General features: G+C 35.3%; 1 protein-coding gene across 3 annotated transcripts in view; it reads right to left on the bottom strand.

Annotated features, from left to right (window-relative positions):
• Nucleotides 1-22,199, bottom strand: part of Mpp6 (membrane palmitoylated protein 6) — a 95,907-nt gene that overhangs the window by 19,675 nt on the left and 54,033 nt on the right. For all 3 annotated transcript variants that reach the window (XM_023709877.1, XM_004626470.2, XM_023709876.1), the window contains 4 exons: nucleotides 15,935-16,066; nucleotides 13,420-13,519; nucleotides 13,026-13,094; nucleotides 10,660-10,821 (listed from right to left, as the gene is read on the bottom strand). In XM_023709877.1, coding sequence (XP_023565645.1) covers nucleotides 10,660-10,821; nucleotides 13,026-13,094; nucleotides 13,420-13,519; nucleotides 15,935-16,066 — 463 coding nt within the window. The remainder of the gene's footprint in view (nucleotides 1-10,659; nucleotides 10,822-13,025; nucleotides 13,095-13,419; nucleotides 13,520-15,934; nucleotides 16,067-22,199) is intronic.

Genomic DNA, 22,199 nt, shown 5'->3' with positions numbered 1-22,199 from the left:
TGGGTTTTCAGGTTGCATTTTGTTCCTTCTCGTCATTTTGTGTAGCACTGTCTTCTGCCCTTTGTTGTAGATCTTTGCTGTAGTTATAACCTTCGCATGTACTGAAGTTAAGGTGCAGCTCTACCAAGTTTGGACTTATCTAGCTGTGCCTGGCTTGGGTCTGGCTTTTGTGCTCAGCTACTTCCTGCTGCTGCCCTTGAGGGTGAACCTGTTGTGCCCCTGTGGCAAGATGTTCTGCTCCTGGACTAGCTGGGTAGATCTATCCTCTACACTCTCTGCAGGTTTACACCCCAGGCATGTATGCCAGGCCTGAGCTGTGTCTGGAGGGGACAAGGTGGAGTAGTGGGGAGAGGCAGCTGTCCCACACACTTACTGGATCTAGGCTAGGACTGGGTCTGGGGGTTCCCTGAACACGGCAGAAATTCCTACTGGTGGCGGGGTTGGGGAGTTGCTGCGGAGTGGTGGTGGGGCGTCCCAATGGAGTGGGAGAGGGTCTGGCCCATGCTGCACCTGGGCTGGGACTGGTTCCGCTGGCGCAGGGTAGCAGGAAGCTCTCCCACACACTCACTGGACCTGGGCTAGGACTGGGTCTCCATCTCTTGCTTTTATCAATACAAGTTTCATTATCATACCATGGCCTCTTCATTTTTATACATTATCCATGGCTTGCAAAGCCTATAATGTTTACTCTATGGCCCTTGAACAGAAGATGTTTTCTGACCCCTGATTGAAAAGAATGTGTAAGAAGCAATCCTGAACATCATATTTGTCTCAAAAGTGTGCTTTTAAAAATACACTTGGTAAGTCTTGCTGAAACTCAAAAATATGTTTGACCAAAGGCAGAGCCTTAAAGTTAAAATTTGTCTTTAAATCTCAAGTACAAGATCTGATACAAGTATTTCTTCAATCTGACCAGTAATCTCTTTTTCTTTCTTAAGAAACCTATCATTTCCTTTCTTTCTACTTTAATACTTCATAATTAAGTGCCCCAATTGTGGGTAAAATTCACTTATTCTTAAATGCTTTATCCCTTAAAGACCTAAACTTTCTTTTGGCTTACTGCTTACTGATATTCCCAAAAATGCATACTCTACTTTACACTGGAGATAAATGAAGTTACCTACCTCATTATTATTATCTTCTGTCAGGCTTCTCTACTTTGACCAGATATGTGTTGTAAATGAACAGTCCAAGACAAAACTTAGGAAGTTTCCTATGTGTATTTTAGAGCTTTTTATACTTAAGTCTATACTAAAAGTGGACCATTACCATCCTTCAAACTATTGCAAAGGTATATTCTCTGACAACTTTGTTAACACTAGCTTTGTGGAAGAGAAGTTATATTTTGTGTTTGCTACTTCAAGCTTGGCACTCATAGAAGGTTGGCTGGATATATAAAATGTCCAACTTTCAGTAAGTACTTTTAAAGCAGAATGCCTAACTAAATCATTAAGTACATGAAATTAAAATGAAAAGGTGATCCAAATTAAGTTCATCCAAATTATTGGAAATGAACAAAAGACACAAAGACAGTTGTGAACTTCAAACTAAAGTTTAAGCAAAAAATGTACTGGGTTGGGGATATAGCTTGGTGGTCTAAGCACCTTGCCTGGCAAGCGCCAAGGATCCAGGTTCCATCCCTGGTACTACATGCCATGCTAGCCTCAGACACCATGCCAGCCACCAAAAGTGGGCATGGTGACACATGCCTATAACCCTAGCACTGGGGAGACTGAGACAGGAGGATCACTGTAAGTCCGAGCTGTGTAGGGAGACCCTGTACCAAATAAATAAATAAATAAATAAATAAATGAAAAAACTATATACTTCAACTCAAGCCCCCAAATAAGGATTAATTTATCATGTAATTATTATGCACAACAGGGTTCCTCCTTATTGTCCCTTGCTGTTTTCTGGCTCAACCTCTAGGCTGGTCATTCTAGACCACAGTAGAGAGCACTTATAACTTCAAGAATCTTCTAGATGCTATCATAGCTTTCCACTAAGGTTTGTACTAATATTGTTTAGACAAGATATCATGTCTGCATCTTGTCCTCTGAATAACTACTACGAAGACAACAATATGCAATGTATTATTATAACCATCCTAACCTGTTTTGAAACTGTTTCATTGCTATTTTATCTTTTTTCTCATTAAAAGGAATTAAAAATTATGTGATCTAGGTTTGCAGAATTATTCAACAAAGATGGTATGTTAAACCTACTAAGGTACCTTTAAGTTTCCCAAATAAATTCATGCTAAGACTTGGCACAATATCTGTGAACATAATTTTAGAAAACTACTATTTCTTTAGCCCTATAGTGAAGTCATACATGAAATGTGCTTCCTTCTAAAAAATATGATGTTACTTCCCAACACATTGATAGAATTTTAGTTCTTGGGAAAATGTTCTTTAGTTTACAAGTCATTTTTAATTACAACTCTATTCTTTAATGAATGTGTCAAAAAGCTCCATCTTAGCTGGCCAGATAGCTCAGTGGACTAAAGCGCCTGCCCAGGGCAGCCAGCAGGTTTGATTCCCAGTGTGCCATGCCAGTCCCATCCACGGGGCATGCTGAGACATCAATAGAGACTGGGTGTGGTGGCACATGCCTGTAATCCCAGCACTTGGGAGGCTGAAAACAGGAGGATCACTAGGAGTAATATCAGTGTACTGAGACCCTGTACTAAAATTAAAAAAAAAAAAAAAAACCAACATATGTTTAAAAACATATTTAAATAACCCTTTCCATTCCTAGATCAGAGAGATTAGAACTGACTACAACTGATTTCTTAGGCTTCTATGCTCAGTGACTAAAACTGATTTTGAAGAAGGAAATTTCTGGCATTGAAAAAATTCTAAATTCCAGTAGAAAACAAAGAAATAACTTATTTGCTATTAATGTTAAGAAGGAAACAGAACTCATATAATAGTTTATCCTCCTGAATAAAAAAGTTTTTCTACTTTAGGGTCATTTTATATATATTAAAATTTATACCGGTTTAAGGCAGTGATATTTATATCTTTTGACAATGTGTACCATAATACTGTGTATCAAAAATTAGGCAAAGGGCTGCGGAGATGGCTCAGTGGAATAAGCACTTCCCTGGCAAGTGCAAGGGCCTGAGCTCAATCCCCAGTTCTGCCAAAAAAAAAAAAAAAACAAACAAAAAAAAACATTCCAAAAATTAGGCAAGATCTAGCAATCCTACTATTGGATATATACCCCAAGAAAATAATATCAGTGTCCCAAAGAGACATTTGCACCAACTCCCATACTCAATGCAGCCTTACTCATCAGCCAAGGTATGATAATAACTTAAATCAGTAAACCACTGCAAATTTAAAAAAATGTAGCAAACACAATGAAATATAGAGACAGATTGATGTATGGATGGATGTATATAAGATTTTCTACATGAAAATTAAGATTTGAATTTCCACTCAAATGTTTGTCAAAGGTAAAATGCTATATCTTTCTGGAACTTAATTTGGCACTAGAATGTCAAGAAACAAAAATATTTATATTATTCTTTGATCTTTTATATATACATTTACTTTTATATTTCATTGCTTTATAGAAGGACAATAGCAATAATGATTTTTTTCAAAGTTCCAAGTGCACACATGTTTATGTGGGAATATTAAGAAGCTATAAGATTAAATGTTTTAAAATTTATCATTTTAATAATTTTTTGTTTAAGTTGTTAAGGATTTACTATGTTATTTTCCTCCTTGCACAACCTATTTTACACTTCTAGCAGTAATGCAAACGAATTCCATTATTTCCCCATCTTCATCAATATTAATGATTTCTAAAAATATAGTAGATATCTAAATACATATGAAGTGGTATATCATTATGGTTTTCTTTTGCATTTCTCTAATGAATAAAGATGTTGAGTAACTTTTTATGCACATACTGGACATTTAAAAATAAATAAATAAATATATTTATTTATTGTATTTGGTAGAGGGTCTCACTATGCAGCTCGGACTCATAGTAATCCTCCTGTTTTCAGCTTCCCCAGTACTGGGATTACAGGTGTACGCCATCACACCCGGTCTTGCTGGCCAGTTCAGTGTGCCCTGGGGTGCAGCTGGTGTGGCATGTGGTGCTGCGGATTGAACCCCTTGCCTAAGCAGGCACCTAGTCCGCTGAGCTACTGGCCATTTTTATATTTTTCGAAGACATGTATATTCAAAAGCTAGGAAAACATTCCAGAACCTATGGAACACAACAAAATAGTTGTAACAGGGAACTTCATAGCAGTGAATGCCCACATCAGAAAGAGACAGAAAAGCTCAACTAACTTATTTCTGTACCTCAAGCTCCTAGAAAATCTAGTAGAATACAAATCATACATCATGACCAAGTAGATTTCATCCAAGGGATCCAGGGATGGATTGCAAGTGCAATCAATAAATATAACATAAAACATAAACAAAAACAAGGACAGGGGCCGGGTAGATGGCTCAGTGGAATAAGCGCTTCCCTGGCAAGTGGAAGGGCCTGAGTTCAATCCCCGGTTCCGAAAAAAAAAAAAAAGACAAAAATCACATCATCATCTCAATAGATGCAGAAAAGGAATTTGATAAAAATCTAACATCCATTCATGATTAAAATCCATGAAGATAAAATAAGCGTGGTGGCACGCGCCTCTAATCCCAGTGCTTGGGAGGCTGAAAACAGAGGATGACCGAGTCTCATTTACATATCCATGTCCACATTGCTAAGGATCACAGGCCTTGCCAGCCAAAGGCCCAGGCTCCAGCCAAGGCCTCCTGAAGGCTCCAAAGTAAAAGCCTCTTATCTGCTGAAGTAAAAACAGAAGGACTGGTGTGACTCCTGGAGTGCCATCTGTGGGGGGCTGGTGTCCGCCTGTGCTCTTTGTACAAATAAACCTGAAGCAGGATATGTTAAAGCAACAACAACAAAAACTGGATATACAGACTTTGCATAATACTAATAAAATAGGATTATCACAGAACTAGAGAAAATGACCCTAAAATTTATATAGAACCAGAAGAAACACGTAAGATAGCAAAATAGAATTCTAGTCAACAAAAGCAAGGCAAGAGTCATCATAGTCCAGGACTTCAAGTTATACTGCAAAGCCAGTTGTAAAAGCAGCATTGCTTTGGCAAAACCAGACTAAACAAAAATACAAAAATCCCTGTGAATTAATGGAACAGGAGGGTGCAGAAGCAGCTCCAGTCATAGTGAGCTACTTTATGGTTGACAAAGAAGCCAAACACTTTTGCTGTTTTAGTATTTAGATCTTTGATCCACGTTGATTTTAGTGCATGGTGATAGTCAAGGGTCTAATTTTAGACTTCAGCATGTAGAAAGCCACTTTTTCCAGCACCATTTATTTATTACAGAAGCTATCTTTCTTCCAATGAATGTGTTTGGCACCTATGTGAAAGATAAGGTAGCTGTGTGCTTGGAATTGTTTCTACATCTCATCTGTTCCATGGTTCCTCAAGTCTTTTGTTGTTATTGAGAGTAGCATGCTGTTTTTAATCACAATAGCTCTGTAGTATAATTTCATGTCAGGGACTTTGATGCGTCCTGCCTTGCCTTTGTTTCCTAAAATTGTTTTTGCTATTGTATATCTCCTCTGGTTCCAAATGAACTTTAGGACTGTCTTCTCTGACTCTGTGAGATATACTATCAGAATTTTGATTGGGATTGCATTAAACCTGTATGGCAATTTGGAAATATGCCCATTTTCACTATGTTGGTTCTTGCTGCTAAAGAACATGTGTTACCTTTGTATTTTCTAATTTCCTTTTTCAGAGTACATCTGTTTTTTTGTTTTTAAAGAGCAGAATATATTTATTGGGGAGAAAGAAAGCTTCTAAGAGAATGCAAGACCAAAGGGGGTCCGAGTGGGTTGTCCTCGTGAGTATAGTACTTTTTAATGTAGAGATATTTTACACTGGAAGATAAAGCAGGTAGAACTAGAACTCTTGAAGACATAGGTATAGGCAAAGACTTCATAAATAAAACCCTGATTTTATGGGAAATACTACAAAGAATGAACAATTTGGGCCTCATTGCAGCAAAAGGTACCACCAGCAGAGTGAAAAGAACCCATAAAGTGGGGAAAAAATTTTATCCAGTTGTTCCTCAAAAAACTAATTTCTAGAACATTTAAAACATTGAAAAAAAAATTAGACCACTCAAATTTAAAGACCCTAAAAAAAAAAAATTAAAGACCCTATTCAAAAATGAGCATTTACAATGACTACATACATCTCAGATGAAGAAGTACAAATAGCAAATATATGAAAAGGTGTTCAACATCACTATCATTCAACAGATGCAAACTAAAACAACACTGAGACCTGATCTCACTCCAGAAAGAATGGCCATTATCAAAAAGATGAACCAGTAACAAATGCTGGCTGGGATATGGGAAAAAAGGAACCCTTTCCTATGGTTAAAGGGAATATAGACTGGTTTAACCAATGTGGAAATCAGTGAGGAGAGTTCTTAAAAAATAGGAGTAGAGGCCCTATTTAACCCAGCTATTCTCCTTGTTATCTCCTCAAAAGAATTAAAAGCATCATTCCACATATGCATATATTTATAGCAGTAAAGTTTGTAGTAGCTAAATTTTGGAAACAACCCAAATGTCATCAACTAATGAATAGATAAAAAGATATATTTTTTTAATGGCTGAGTACTACCTAGCCATAAAGAAGAATAAACTTGAGGCATTTATAAGCTAAATAGATGGACCTGGAGACCATAACCTTAAGTGAAATAAATCAGATGTTTAAATACTGCGTTGTCTTTTGGTATTAGAAAATTAAAGTATAAATATGAACCAAAATGTGTAATAGATATTGTGAAATAGAAAGAAATTGTAAAAAAAAAGGGGGGGGGGACTAGAGAGAAGGGAGGGACAAAGGAAAAATGGAAAAAGAAAAAAATGAGAAAAAATGGAAACAAAGATTTGTTAATAAGGAGTGGAAGAGAGGAGGGGAATGGGAACAAAAGGAATCAAGATATATCATGTACCAGTACAAATTCCCTATGATGAATGTGATCATTTTATCTATCAAACAATATCAATAGGGCTGGCCAGATAGCTCAGTGAACTAAAGTGTCTACTTAGGCAAGCTCAGGGACAGGGGCTTGATCCCCAGCTTGCTGTGCTGGTCCTGCCCCCAGGGTGCATTGAGACGGTGACTGAGACTGAGCTTGGTGGCACAAGCCTATAGTGCCAGTGCTTGGGAGGCTGAAAACACGAGTAGCACTATGACTTCGATCTGTGTAGTGCAACCCTGTAGACCTTGTACTAAAAATACAAAAATAAATAATAAATAAAATAAATAATACCAATGTGCTTAATAATAACAATACTTTCGCTGGAAGAAAGCCTCTTTAACAAGTAGTGCTGAGAAAACTGGCCATCTACATGATGAAGATTAGATGTAGACACCCTCACTATTTCTCACCATGCAACAAGCTATAATTAAAATATAAACATTAAAACTGAAACAATCTGCTAGAAGACAAAAGAGATAAAATGCTTGAAGACATAGGTGCAGGCATGTGCAAACATCATATTGTCTCCTTAGTGTAAGAACTTGAGAGAATGGAATCTGAAGGGTATAATAGATACTGGGAAAAGAAATGAACTTATTCGAAAGCAAAGTTACTGAGTTGAGAAGGACAGGAGAGGGATTGTGGGAAAGATTTATCTAGGTATGTAAGCAGGATGGTTTGGACAACTGTACTGTGCATTTCTGCTGGCCTATGGAAAGAAGCAAATACTTAATTTGTTTTGTCTCCTTTTTTCAATTGCACTTTTTCTCTTAATTTCTTATACATTTCTTTTTTTCTTTCTTCCAATTTTACATGCATGTATCTGATAATATGAATAAATGGTGGAAAGACAACACAGTATTACAACAAATACTATGAAATTTGTATTAAAGTTAAATTCAATATCACTTAATTTTTATTTTAATTCTCCTTTGTATTCTCTTTTAAAAATTAAAAAAAAAAAGTGCTGGTGAGATTGCTCAGCAGACTAAGTGCCTGCTTTGGCAAGTGCAGGAACCAGGGTTCAATACCCTGTCCCACACACCAGGCTGGCCCCACCGCTGAAGGGTGATGAGCCAGGGACCAAGTGCGGGCATGATGGTGCATTCCTGTAATTCCAGCTCTGGGGATGTTGAAAACAAGAGGATCACTATGATGGGTTTCATAGTGAGACTCTGTACCAAATACATAAAAAATGAGAAAAAAAGAAAAAAAGAAAAAAGAAATACCAAAAATCAATAAATGGGGTCTAATCAAGTTTAAAAGCTTTTGCACAGCAGAGGAAACTACCAACAGTGAAGACAACCTGAAAAATGCAAACAATTTTTTGCCAGCTACTCATATCTAGTATCTAGAATATATAAAGAACTAAAAAAAAATCAGACTCCAATTTAAAGACTTAATCAAAAGTAGGCATCTGAAGTGAACAGACACTTCTCAGAAGTACAAATGGCCAGTAAAATTACTGGTTACACAGGTATTTTAATGATTTGTGAGAAAAACTCAAGTTGTTCATTCCTTCATCAAACATTGAAGAGTTAAGTAACAGATCCTGTTCTAAGTGATGTGTATACAGAAGTGCAAAACCAGACAACAGGGGCTGGGGAGATGGCTCAGTAGAATAAGCACTTGCTTGGCAAGCATAAGGGTCTGAGTTCAATCCCCAGTCCCACCAAAAGAAAATCCCCAAAAAACAAATAAACAAACAAACTAAAAAACCAGACAAGTTTCTCTTTTTTTGTGGACATACAAAGAGACAAGTGAGTAGTCAAGTACCAACAATATTAGTACTATAGACAACTAGTAGGTACTAAGACTACTTTGGTCAGGGAAGACCTCTGAGAGTAGATGGCTTGGACAAAAGGCAAAATTTAAGCATGTGAAAATCTGGGAGGCAGAATATTTTAGGCAGAGTGACTAAGGAGCAAAAAGGCATGAAAAATCTGAAGAAGAGATTAGTGTTAAATAGAGAATAAGTATGCAAGTTTGATCTGAACAATGTGATTTTAATTTTGTAATTATAAATTCTATCACTAGAAGTTTTTAATGCTTTCTTTATACATAGAAAGAAAATCTTGAATGGGACTTTAACTGTAGTTGAAGAGTTTTGTTCTAGTTCCAAGTAAATCCTAGAATGACATCTTTCAGAATTCACAAAAAAGTGGTTTATCTTGTCCTCAGTCATCTATCTAACCATTTCTATCTCATTTACATTCAAAAAGGAGGCATCACAGTAATGAGTCACAGGTTCTGGAGGAATGTATTGTTTTCTCCTTATCCTTCCTTCCCCTATATAAAATTATTTTCCCAGGATAATTCTGAAGGCCCATGCATGATGACATGTCATAAAAGTCTGGCTGGCTTGTACTCTGTTTGGGAAAGTAAGAATGGTTTCCTTCTAGGCTAATCTGTGCATGTATGTACATCTGGAATATAGCCTGATTGGACTGCTCTGAAGGTATCCTGCACAGAAATACAATTTTAAAAGTGCAGAAAAAAATAGTTTCCTTTCTATATCCACTTGTCCTACATTTGCAAACCCAACCAACTATGCTTATAAGATGTTCAGAAAAGAAAAATATCCTAAGTAAAACAAAATAAAAAATTAAATTGCATTTGTATTAGGTAAGTACAGACATTTTCTTGTCATTATTTCTTTAAAACTATAGTATGACAACTCATACTCATAATTAGGTATTATAAGTAACCAAGATGATTTAAAATATACAGGAAGATTTGCACAGGTTATAGGCAAATATTGTGCCATTTTGTATAAGAGACTTGATACACTTAAATGAATACCATGTTAAAAGGGTTGGTCAGCAACAGAAACACAGAAAAGGCAATATTAGGTTGTTTCCTGCTTTGTTCATTGGAAAGAGCAAAGGATCACACATTTTCTAAACACAGAAAAAATGTATAGTATTCATTACAATATCAGTGATACCATCCAACTCTCAATCTAATCCATTCTTAGCAAGTACACTTTAGACATCATTATTTGACTTGCTATGCAAATATGCAAAAATAGGGGAAAATGCAAAGATGATAAAACATGTTTGAATTTCTTTATTGGATGCATTTATTAGTATTATTTTATACATCAATCTCTGTGACTCTAATGAATGTTGTCTGCTATGGACGATGAATTGTTCTTATGCTAAGTAAACTCAAGTTTATCTTGCAGGATTCAAAGATATAAACCACCTCACATAAATTCACAAGGATACTGCTATCTGAATAGGTCTGAGGATTTTCTAGATTTTCTCCTTTTCTTTACACCACAATGGACAAAAATACAACCTTTCAAATAGTTATCAACTGTATAAGAAAACAGTAAATTCATGCAGTTTTTGGACAACTCTTAAATATTTATATTTGACTAACACTTCTGGACTGAATAGTTTGGAGACCCAATGCCACCAGGTAGCTGAGGTAACAGAACTATAGCAGTATTTCATGACAGCTACAGAATTTTTTTTTTTATATTATCCACTTAACTCATTTTCACTCACATAAAAAAATTTAATAGACCTCCTCCATGAGCATACTCTTTTCTACCAATAAATAGCATGGAAAAGAGAAAAGACTTACATGGTACAGTAGTTCCAAATCTAGTGGGATTCAATACTATGAATCTGTTTTTCAAGCTTCTTCGGCCCACACCTTGAGCTCCTATCAATACTAATGTTTTTCTCTGGAAGGGGGGCATTTTGGCTACCTCTTCATATATCTGGATTTCATGACGATCAAATTCTAATTGTGAAAGAAATAGGAAAACATATTCAATTCTATTTTATATACATAAAATCCTCTGCTATTCTAACAATCATATAGTTGTCTTGAAAACAGTCACTTTGTGCCTACTTAGCACAAATCTGTTTTCACAAATTTGATAATGTAAATTATTTTGCTTCTTGATTTAAATATCTGCTCTCATGTATCTGTCTTTAAAAGTTTATTTAACAAAGCCAGAAAAACTGCCATGTTTAATCCTAATTATCAAATATTCTATCCACTAATCCCTTATCAATTTATTAGTATAAATAATTGTTCTAGCAAAAATAATAGATTAAGGGCCACTTCATGTAATTTACATTAAAAAGTACAAATTAGATATGGAAGACGTACATATAGCATGGCTGCTTAAACTGCATAGAGTAAGACTATGCTGCCAATGACATAAATGAATATTGTGTACAACTCATACAGACAACATACTAATATTCAAATACTAAGATCCTGAAATTTATGTATAAAGTAAAATATTGGATTCAAACTATTTTTATTTATTTATTTTTAGTAAGGTTCTACAGGGTCTACAGGGTCTCAGGGTCTTACCAGGTAGATCAGACTCATAGTGATCAGCTTGCGCTCAGCCTCCCAAAGATCTGGGCTTACAGGAGCATGTTACCATGCCCAGTCTCAATCACCCTCTCAGCACACCTTGGGGTCAGGGCCAGTACAGCACACAAGGGATCGAATCCCGGCAGCTGTGTCTGCCTAAGCAGACGCTTTAACCTGCTGAGCTATTTGGCCAGCCCTCAAACTATTTTTAGAAAAAATAAATTCCAAATATAATTTCAGTTGATGAGAAAATTCCAAATTATCTATTTTACAAAAAGTTTTAGGGTGTATTTTTTTTTTTTTTTTGGAACCGGGGATTGAACTCAGGCCCTTGCTCTTGCCAGGGAAGCACTTATTCCACTGAGCCATCTCCCCGGACCCTTTAGGGTGTATTTTTAATGAATAATGAAACAAATGAGTTAAAAATACTTGTCATTATAGCTAGAACTTTCAATCTTAGGTAAGAAACTTCCTTAAGTTACTATTTCAATAATTCTTTCTCTGTACAATTTCTTCACAGATTAAACCAGTATCAGGACAGAAAAGGCCTGTGCCTCCCTCCTATATTATTTCCTTGTATTTGCTTCTTCATTGCTTTTAAATCAAGAAAGTATTTAATATAGCATAGTTTTTGTACTTATCATTTTTTTTTTTTTTAAACCGGGAAGGTATACTCAATCCAGCCAGGTCTCAGGCTTTATTAAAAATTTTTTTTTCATCTTATTGAGTGTAATTGACAAATACAAATTATATATAAATAACACAACTTCATAAAGTATACTGATACTTGTTTACACTGGAAAAGATCCTATAATCAAACTAATTAGTATATCTAACACCCACACAGATACCATTTTTTCTTTTTAAAAATCTTCACGACTAAAAAGTTTAAGAAAGAATCCTTTTAGATTAGACTAAATCTTGTCCAATGCTATTTTCTCAAAAACCTCAGGCAGAGTGTTAAAGCAAGATATAGTCCTTAATCCTAGCTCTTTTATTATCTTCATAAAAGCATTCTACCCTTTAAGAAATAGTCATTAATTGCTATTTTCAAAATTCTCTGAACAGTTTCAATATTTATAAGCTTGTTCCTGCATCAACACAAGTATAAATCCTAACCAATTCATTAAAAAAAATCTTTTATTCATTTATTTATTTGGTACAAGGTCTCCCTACACAGCTCAGACTCATAGTGATCCTCTTATCTCAGCCTCCCCAGAGCTGGGATTACAGGTGTGTGCCACCATGCCTGGTTTTGGTGGCCTGCACAGTGTGCTGGAGGCTCTGGGGCCTTCATGACATGGCATGGCATGCGGAGCTGTGCTGGCCCCAAGCCCAGTGGGCCACCAAAAACTGGGTGTGGTGGTGCACGCTTGTAATCCCAGTACTGGGGAGGATGAGACAGGAGGATCACTAGGAGTCCGAGCTGTGTAGCGAGACCATGTACCAAAATAAAAAGATTTAATTTCCTTATATTATTGTTCACATGCCATATCCTTGTAATTAGATATTAATTGATCTATATTCATTTTAAATTACATATTTAGAGCTGATACCACATTAATTAACAATACAAAATCCTTAGAATTTTCAAAAAAGTGTTTAGAACCCACCTGCATTTCTGGTTGTGAGATACATCATCTTTTTCTTTTTTTTGCTACTTATAGTTCCACAAAAAGGGCCTGAAAAATGACAAGACCAATGCCATTTAAATAATATGATAAAACTGCCCTGTCATATTCTATGGTAAGGGAAAATAATTTTCCCAATGCCTCATCCTAGGAAACCCCCAAAGGGCCAGGGTAGGTGAAACCACTAAATACTGTTATTCTACCAGTAGGTGGCAGAAAGGGATTAAAAAATATTACTTTTGAGAGAAAAGGCTGGATATATTCTGGATATATTTCAAATAAATTCATTTGTTTACTTAGACAAAAGAGGCAAAAACCTCAAAAAACAAAAGAGTAAGCACAAAGGTCCACTTGTTACTTGTATGGAGCACACCACCTGAATTGTCCCAGTCTCTTCTAACAAATGCTTTTCTCTTCTCTTCCAGGAACTGACTTGGAATGAGACCAGCACTTCCTCCCTCTTTCACATGGCTAGCCTATAAAGATATTAAAGCATTTTACATTTTAGTGACCAAAATTTGAAACCATTTTCTAATTCTGGTAAGGCAGGCAGTAGCTAGAAAAAAAGTCAAATTTGCTTTTAAAAACAACTGTGTCGGGGCCAGGGAGATGGCTCAGTAAAATAAGCGTTTGCCTGGCAAGCGCAAGGGCCTGAGTTCAATCCTAGGTTCTGGAAAAAAAACAAAAACAAAAACAACAATTGTGTCTTACTTACCCTTCTCTTGCTGCTGAGACAAATATCCGACACTCAAAATTAGGGAAGGAAACATTTATTTAGCTCACAGTTACTGGAGGTTTCAGTCCACACTTGACTGGCTCCAAGGCAGGGTGGCACAGGGCAAAGAGCAGAGCAAACGGAGTGTTGCAGCTCAGGCAGCTAGCTAGCCTCTCCCCCTTCCTTACACTGTAATGCAGGTTACCTGCCCCAGGGCAGGTGCAGCACCCACACCCACAATAATCTATCACAAACTCCAGAAACTGCCCTAAGACTGCCTAAGGCTTTGGGGAGACACCAGGGCACAAACTGTAACATTCAGATTTAAGTCCATGATATTATTGGTTAAAATATTTAAACACTTTGGGTTTGAGGAATCAATTTGAACCTAAGGAGCTGGGGAGATGGCTCAGGGGAATAAGCACTTCCCTGGCAAGGGTAAGGACCTGAGTTCAATCCCTGGTTCCGCAAAAATAAAAAAACAAAAAACAATAAAACAAACAAACCCCCAAAAATTTGAACCTAAAATTCTTTGTATTGTGTATGGCAACTGGTAGTGAAATTCTGAGACCGAAATACAAAGGTAAAGACAAGTTCCTTGAATTACTAAAGGTTTTTGTTTTTGTTTTTGTTTTTGTAAAGAAGAGAAAGAAAAAAAATGTTATTTTATAGTACAATGTGTTAAGAGGAAATTTCAACTAGCATTCTTTAGTAAGACATTTACTAACAACCTTAATCATCTGGGTATTTCCTAAGGGGAAAAAAAATCAATGAAAAGGAGACAATATTGGGAACACAGAAAGTAAATTTTAATTCATATTAATAAGAATCTGAGTATCTTATGAGGTAGGAAAATGATGGTCTGAGAAATCGCTGTTAGTGGCTCATCTCACAAGATTAGTATCTTATCCTTATGACTGATACAGAAAATCTGGTATTATTTTTAGCAATACTAAAAATAAGAATTAAAATAATAGACTACTAAATTAGAAGAAGAGACTGAGATAATGGCAAGAGGATCAGAAATGAAAACTAAGAGATAACCATTCATAGAAAAAAAAAAAAAAAAGGAAAAATTCAATAAAGGTTCAGAAAGCAAAATTTTTAAATGAGGCTGGGGTAGGAGGACTGCTGAGAGTTCAAACCAACCTGGGCTACAAATTGAGCTCAAGGCCAGCCTGAATGACATAGTGAGATCTTGTCTCAAAAAGACAAATAAATAAATTAATAATTTAATGGATAGCCCTCAAAATTCATGATTAACTAACTTGCACATTTAAGTGTACTCAGCATGTAGTAACACATATGTAATTTAAGACTGGTAAGATTGCTATTTTGTGAACTAGTTCCCCTTAGAAGTCCATATAATGTATTAGAGCTAATATGAGTTTCCAATAGTATCTTAATTTTACAGTTTAGTGTTACATTGTCCTTGTCCTTTCATCTTTTATCTTATTCTTTAATAAGACTGTTATTTATTCTGATAGTTTGACTCTGACTTGTTATTTTCTCCAATTCTCAACACCATGGTTGTTAGCTTACATAAAATAGACTTATTAGTGCTTCTAGGGATTTCTAAAAACAGTATTAGGGAAAAGGAAAAACTTCGTTTAGATTTCTGGAAAAGAATGCAGAAAAATAAAATGATAACATACGTCTCCATCTTTATAAACAGGTTACAATTCAAGTCAAAACAAAACTGATGGAGCAAACCTTCATTTCTCAATAAATAAAAGAAGGTAGGCAAACACATTGAGGACCCTGAGAAATTATGCTTTAAAATTGGTCGTGAAAACATACAGAGGGAGAAAAGACAAATAAGGGTATTCATTAAACCAAAACCAAACACTGATAAGGGATGACCCTAGATAAGTTTTTCTTGCATAAGAGCCTAAGTTAATACAGCCACTCATGTGAAAGAACCAAGGAGCCAATTCCCTGCACCAGCAGGACAGTACCATAGGTACGTGAATTCTACATTTATTATAAGCTGCTCACAAATCCCTTTCAATTTGGTCTTTTGTTCACAAAATTAGTGGCCATGAAGGAGGAGCTGTTCACGCTGGAAAAATCATTGTACAAATGCTAATACTTTCTTCCTGAATATTCATATACTGGCCAGATCTAAGATTAAAAATAGAAAAGCAGTTATGGAACTTTTGAAAAGCATACTAACCTGCCACCAATTTGGATCTTCTCTGTTTACAATCTGAAGAATTTCTCCCTTGGAAAACTTCAGTCCTGCTTCTTTGCAGGGAATCAGATTATCATTGTATGGATTATAATCAAAATGACACTTCACAAATACCTAAAACACAGCACAATGAAAAATACTACAAATGTATCATCTGCCATTGACTTTTGAAATCCTTTTCAAACCACTGTGATTTCATTGTAACTGACAAGTGTTTAGTACTTCTGGTAAGTAATTTCTCTAATAAAATTCAAATTATTAAAAGATTAGAATAACTGGTATCAGAAAAGTAAAAACTATATTAAATGTGTTTATATTTTAATTTCTAGTTTTAAGTCAATGCCTTGACAATCATTGTATTCCACCATTTTTCCACTTGGGTATCTAACCATCAATGCATAACTTATTTATTATGTATTTAGTACAGGGTCTACAGGGTCTTACTACACAGATTGGACTCATAGTAATCCTGTTTTTAGCCTCCCAAGGGCTGGGATTATAGGCATGTGCCACTATGCCCAGTTTCAATTACTGGCTCAGCATGCCCTGGGGGCGGGGACAGCATGACACACTAGGGATGGAACCCCTGTCCCTGCATCTGCCTAAGCAGGCACTTTAATCTGCTGAGCCACCTAGCTGTCCCCTTTTTTTTTTTAATTTATTTCTTCACTGCAAAACTTAATGCAAGTAAATGTTATTTTCCAATCAACATCCTAAAGTAATATATTCAGTTAATTTAAGGCATATATTTCAAATATTTTAGGACTGACTTTGTGAAGGGATTCTGAAACCAAAATTAACACAAGTTTTGTTGAAATCAGATATAAAAGTGTTTAAAGTAAATGTATTTGGCAACCTTAAAAAATTTAAAAACTCAACTTTTTCTTTTTCCTTTATTTTTTCAGATAGGGTCTTGCTATGCAGTTCAGGCTGATCTTGAACTCACTATGTAGCCCAGGCTGGCCTCAAACTTATGCCAAACCTGCCTCAGCTTCCTGAGTACTGGGATTATTCAAGAAGGTGTGTGCCACCATACCCAGCTAAAAACTCAACTTAATTTCTAGAAATATTTTAAAGGCAGATTTACACTGGTCAAAATAATAAGAAAATATGTTTGACATTACTTTACTCTGATTTAAATTAAATTTAAATGATCAGTATTAAATTAAACTGTAAGACAAATATTAAAAAGCCTTTTAACTCTTTTCTAATTTAAACTCACTTATATACATAATTTCTTTTACATTTGCTTTATTAATAATAGTTACCATGTTTTGTTTTTTTTTTCATTTATGTATTTGATATAAGGTCTCACTATGCAGCTCAGTCAGGTAGTGATGCTCCTCTTTTCGGCCTCAGTGCTGGGGTTACAGGCATGTGCCACTAGGCCTGGATGCTCGCTGGCTCTGCATGACGCGAGGGTGGGACCTGCGCAGCACGTAGGACCAGGGATGGAATGTTGGTTCCTGTGCTTGCCTAAGCAGGTGCTCAGTCTGTTGAATTATCTTGCCAACACTACCACTGTTGGTTAAGGTTCCTAACATTTGAAATATTTTATTAACTTCCACCCAGATTTTAATTAAACATATTGTATAAACACTTAAGAGACTTGATGGTAAGTTCAGATCAGCTGCTTTCTTAAAATGTTTGTTTCATGCATGTTTACTAAAATTCGAATTTTATATTCTAAATAGCCTCAGCATTAATTGGTATATAAACCTTAAGAAACAGGAAAGTACATGGTTAGTCAAAACCAACAATGTTATTTTTCTATTTCTCAAACTTCTATAACTATAACCAAACCAGACATTCAAATAGTACAAGTAGACATTAATATGGTAAAAATTAACATGACTGATGTATACTAAATTAATTACAGTAAGATTGGGGCCATGATAAAATTTTAGTTATTTAAAATTAGATGATTTTGATGGCACTGAAAACATTTTCAATAACTTTGAAAATGCTTAAAAATCAATAATTTTTTTTCTGATATACAATTTTATAAGTATCTAAAAGCAAGCATTTAAATACCATTAGGATTGTGAAAACATGACAGTTGGCTAACTTGACAATGGCATGCTCAACATTTTAGCTCAACATTTTGGAAACGGAAAAAATAAAAAAACCAAATTTAATCAATGTAAATTTAACCAATGTAAAAACAGTACCAGAGAATATTCTGGAACAACATCATACCTGATAGATGTGTGCTGGAAGCCTCTCCATACTGATGCAACTCTAAAAATATATTTTCAACTGCATAAATAAAGCCAGACTTCTAAGTTAAAATATAAACAAACTACTGGTCTATTTCATTACTTCACTCATTTGGTGAAGTAACTACCTCCCTAATTACTTGTCCACAGGTTCTATAATACCTGTCAATTGTAAATTATAGAAGCAAAGGAGGAATTTTCAATGAAACAGAGAAAAGGTTTTATTATATAAAGTTAGAAAATCCCCCTCCATATTCCTTACTTCTCAAGAAAGTTGGAATTAATGAAGAACTATACTATGTCACATAAACATAAATTTGTTTATTATTATGTTTGGGATAAAATGTATTTTGCAACCATAGTTATAAATTTACTATAAATTTCAAGTATTCTCTCCCCATTCCCCTCAAACTATTCTAGAAATTACTACTGTTTGTGAAATATAAAATACATCTTTCAAATATAAAAAATTTCTAGGACTAATTCTTTTTTCATTTATCAAACTAATTTTAGAACATTATCTGTATGATAAAACACTCAGATTAACCTGTTTCATTTCTGTAAATTTTGTCTGAAAAGTAAGTTAACCCAACCTTTGATCTAAGTATTTTATAATGACTTTAGAATCATTAGCATTGATTATATTTACCATAACATTTTATTAAATATATCTTAAAATGTATTTAGAGTATACATTATATACATACATTTTATATCTTAAAATGATTCTAGAGTATCAATGTTAACATTTTTTTTTCTTTTTCTTTTCTTTCGCATTTTAGGGAACAGTCTACAGGGTGTTCAGGGTCTCACTGCTAGATTGGGCTTGTAGTGATACACCTGTTTACAGCCTACCAAGAACTGGCATTACAGGCTTGCGCCACCATGCCCAGTCTCAATTGCCATCTCAGTGTACCCCGGGGGCAGGGCAGGCCCAGGGATCAAACCCCTGGGCCCTGAGCCTGCTTGCAGGTGCTTTGTTAACTGTTGATTAATGTTACTGAACATCATGTGCTAACATCTTTTAATTTCCTATTAAAAGAATTGCATGACCAACTAAGTAAACAGAAACAGAAAAAGCTAAGTATAAATTAGCTTTTAAACAATTTTCAACCTGATTCATAGCAGAAATAAAAATTAAAACTACAGTATATTAAGAACACATTCTTTTTCCTGTCTGATTAACAGAAATTCAAGCATTTGATACATTCTGTAAATTCAACTATGGGTTAGGCATTTCTCTAATAAGCTTGTGAAAAACTGGTTTATCCCTTCAGAGGGCAATTTGGTAATAGCTATCAAGATTACAACTGTATAATCCCTCTGACCTAATAATCTCTGGGAATGGATTTAAAAGTTGTGTAACTCACATATAAGTAGAATAACTTGTATAAAAACTAGCTATTGAATTATTCCTAATACCAAAAGCTTAGAAGGAACTTAATTTTAACAATTGTGAACTGACTGTCTGATGGTAATATAACACTACACAGCTGCTAAAAGTGTGTGTGTGTGCGTGTGTGTATGTAGAGGCAATTTTAGGTACCAGTAAGATAAGATCATTAGGATACATGGTTAAGTTTAAAACAATAAGGTTCAAAATAGCAGATAAAGCCTCTGGGAGATAGCTCCGTAGTTTAAGTGCTTGCCTGGCAAGTTCAAGGTTCTGAGTTCAATCCCAGGTACAAAAAAAAAAAAAAAAAAAAAATCTTAAACAAAATAATATATAAATGTTTTATAGAAAAAATGGTAGAAGGGGAATTAGAGAATGTGATTTTTATTTACTTGCATAAAAAGATACTCTAGGATGATAAACAATGTAATTTTTTTACTGGGGTAGTGGGAATCAGGTTGGTAGTGAAAAAGGATCAGGGGAGACAATTAAATACATACTTATTTTTAAATTTCTGAACTATGTGAATGATTCATTTATCCAAAAATTACTATTTATTAGAACAATGACCATCTAAACTGAAACATCTTAAAAAACCATACAAAACATGAAACAATGTTTCTGAAGAGCCTAAAAAAACAGGCAAGGAAAATAAGGATCTCTAAAAGATGGAAACAAGGTAAACTGCACCAGCTAACTGGACACCGTTCCTCCTTTTCAACTCAAAATCTCATTAGAGTCTGATGGTCTCTCCTAGTTGAGGAGATCTGGGAGACCAGGAAGAGCAAGGTAGTTAACAGTACATGGAGCAGAGTATCAATGAAGGAAGCTGCACAGGAGAAGACTGGAGAACTACCATGATTTCCAATCTTCAGCTAAGCATGATGAGTGCAAGTGCTCATGGGGCCAGGGATTTAGCTCAGTGGCTCAGCACTTGCTTGGCAAGTATGAGGTCTGGAGATTGATTCCAGGTCCTCCCAACCCCTTCCCTAAAATACTTTTCTCACTGGTTGGGGAGACTGACTTCAAGGCATCACAGAGAATAATAGTATTAGGTCATCACATAGGGTCATGAATAGTTTTTGTTCTCAAAAGGCTAAGTGAAAAAAAAAATCTCTTAATTCATGGGGTATATATCCTAAATCTTCCTTTGTAGTTGCATTCATCAAAACATAACAAGCAATGATCAAAGGATCAAATTACCCCAAAATAACATAACTGTATTCTAGGGAAAAGCTTAAATTTATTTCTAATACAAAAAATGTCCAGTACCCAATAAGTTAAAATTTATGATACCTAGCAGCCATTAAAAATGAACACATAAGCAACATGGAAACTATAACCTAGAACTAGAGAAAGAAGTCAATTAAGAGTGGCTTCAGAATGACAACTATGATAGAATCAGTAGATAATGCCAGTATAATATTTAACTTTACATACTATATTCATATGTTCACACAGAAACTATAGCAGTGGTAGTGAAACCATGGCACATGTGCCACAGTGGGATGTTTCTGTCATTAAATGCTCTAGGTTTGCCATTACCGAACTAGGATATATATTAGGTATAAACACACTAAATAAGACTCATTTTGAAATTAGAGCTGAAACTCTACGATAGCTAAGGTGATGAGGAAAACATTAAGATTTTCAATATATGAACTTAGTATACTTGGTTAAACACATACTGTGAGATCAACAAGGAGACTAGAAAATGTTTTGTTATAAAAATCCTTGAGGGACAATTTATGCTATTTAGTACATATTTATGTGAGAACCATAAATTTAGTTTAGCTGATGAAATAAAAAAAAGTTATGAAAAGGAATCTGTTAGTGTCGGATAGTCAAAACTACACTAATCATAATTGTTTTTAAAATGTTTTTTTTAAATCTATCTATTATCTATCTATCTATCTATCTATCTATCTATCTATCTATCTATGTGGTACAGGGTCTCGCTACACAGCTTGGACTCGTATGGATCCTCCTTCCTGTCTCAGCCTCCCCAGCACTGAGATTACAGGTGTGCACCACCACACCCAGTTTCAGTGGCCTTCACAGCATGTTCATGCCTGGGGTTCCAGGGCTGGCACAGCATGTGGTACCAGGGATTGAACCCAGGTCCTTGGGCTAGCAAGACAGGTGCTTAGACCACCAAGCTATCTCCCCAGCCACAATAATTCTTAAACTTTATGTAACACTTGAATCATTTATACAAAGACTGCATTTATTTAGGTTTTATAATGAACAACAATGAACTTCCCACCTAAATAAAGGCTAGAAACCTGTGTGGCCCTCCTGCCCTTATTGTATTTAATTCCATCATACTAGCTTCCCAAACTGAGGTAACCTGTACCCAGAATCTTGCATTCACAAAGACTGCTTTTTTTTTTTTTAAATACAAACTTAAATGCATCTATATGTACTCTTTAAAACTATGTACCTAAGTTATGAAAAACAAAACAATGAACACATGCAAACTTGTAAGATTTACACGGTTATTAACATGCTTCCAGGTGTACCTAAGAATCACTCTAGAAAATTACTGTGTTGGGACCAGGGAGATGGCTCAGTAAAATAAGTGCTTCCCTGGCAAGTGCAAGGGTCAGAGTTTAATCCCTGGTTCCACAAAAAA

This window comes from Octodon degus, unplaced genomic scaffold, assembly GCF_000260255.1.
Source record: "Octodon degus isolate 3935 unplaced genomic scaffold, OctDeg1.0 scaffold00015, whole genome shotgun sequence".
Lineage (NCBI taxonomy): Eukaryota > Metazoa > Chordata > Mammalia > Rodentia > Octodontidae > Octodon > Octodon degus.
This window is presented reverse-complemented; position numbering and strand designations above follow the sequence as displayed.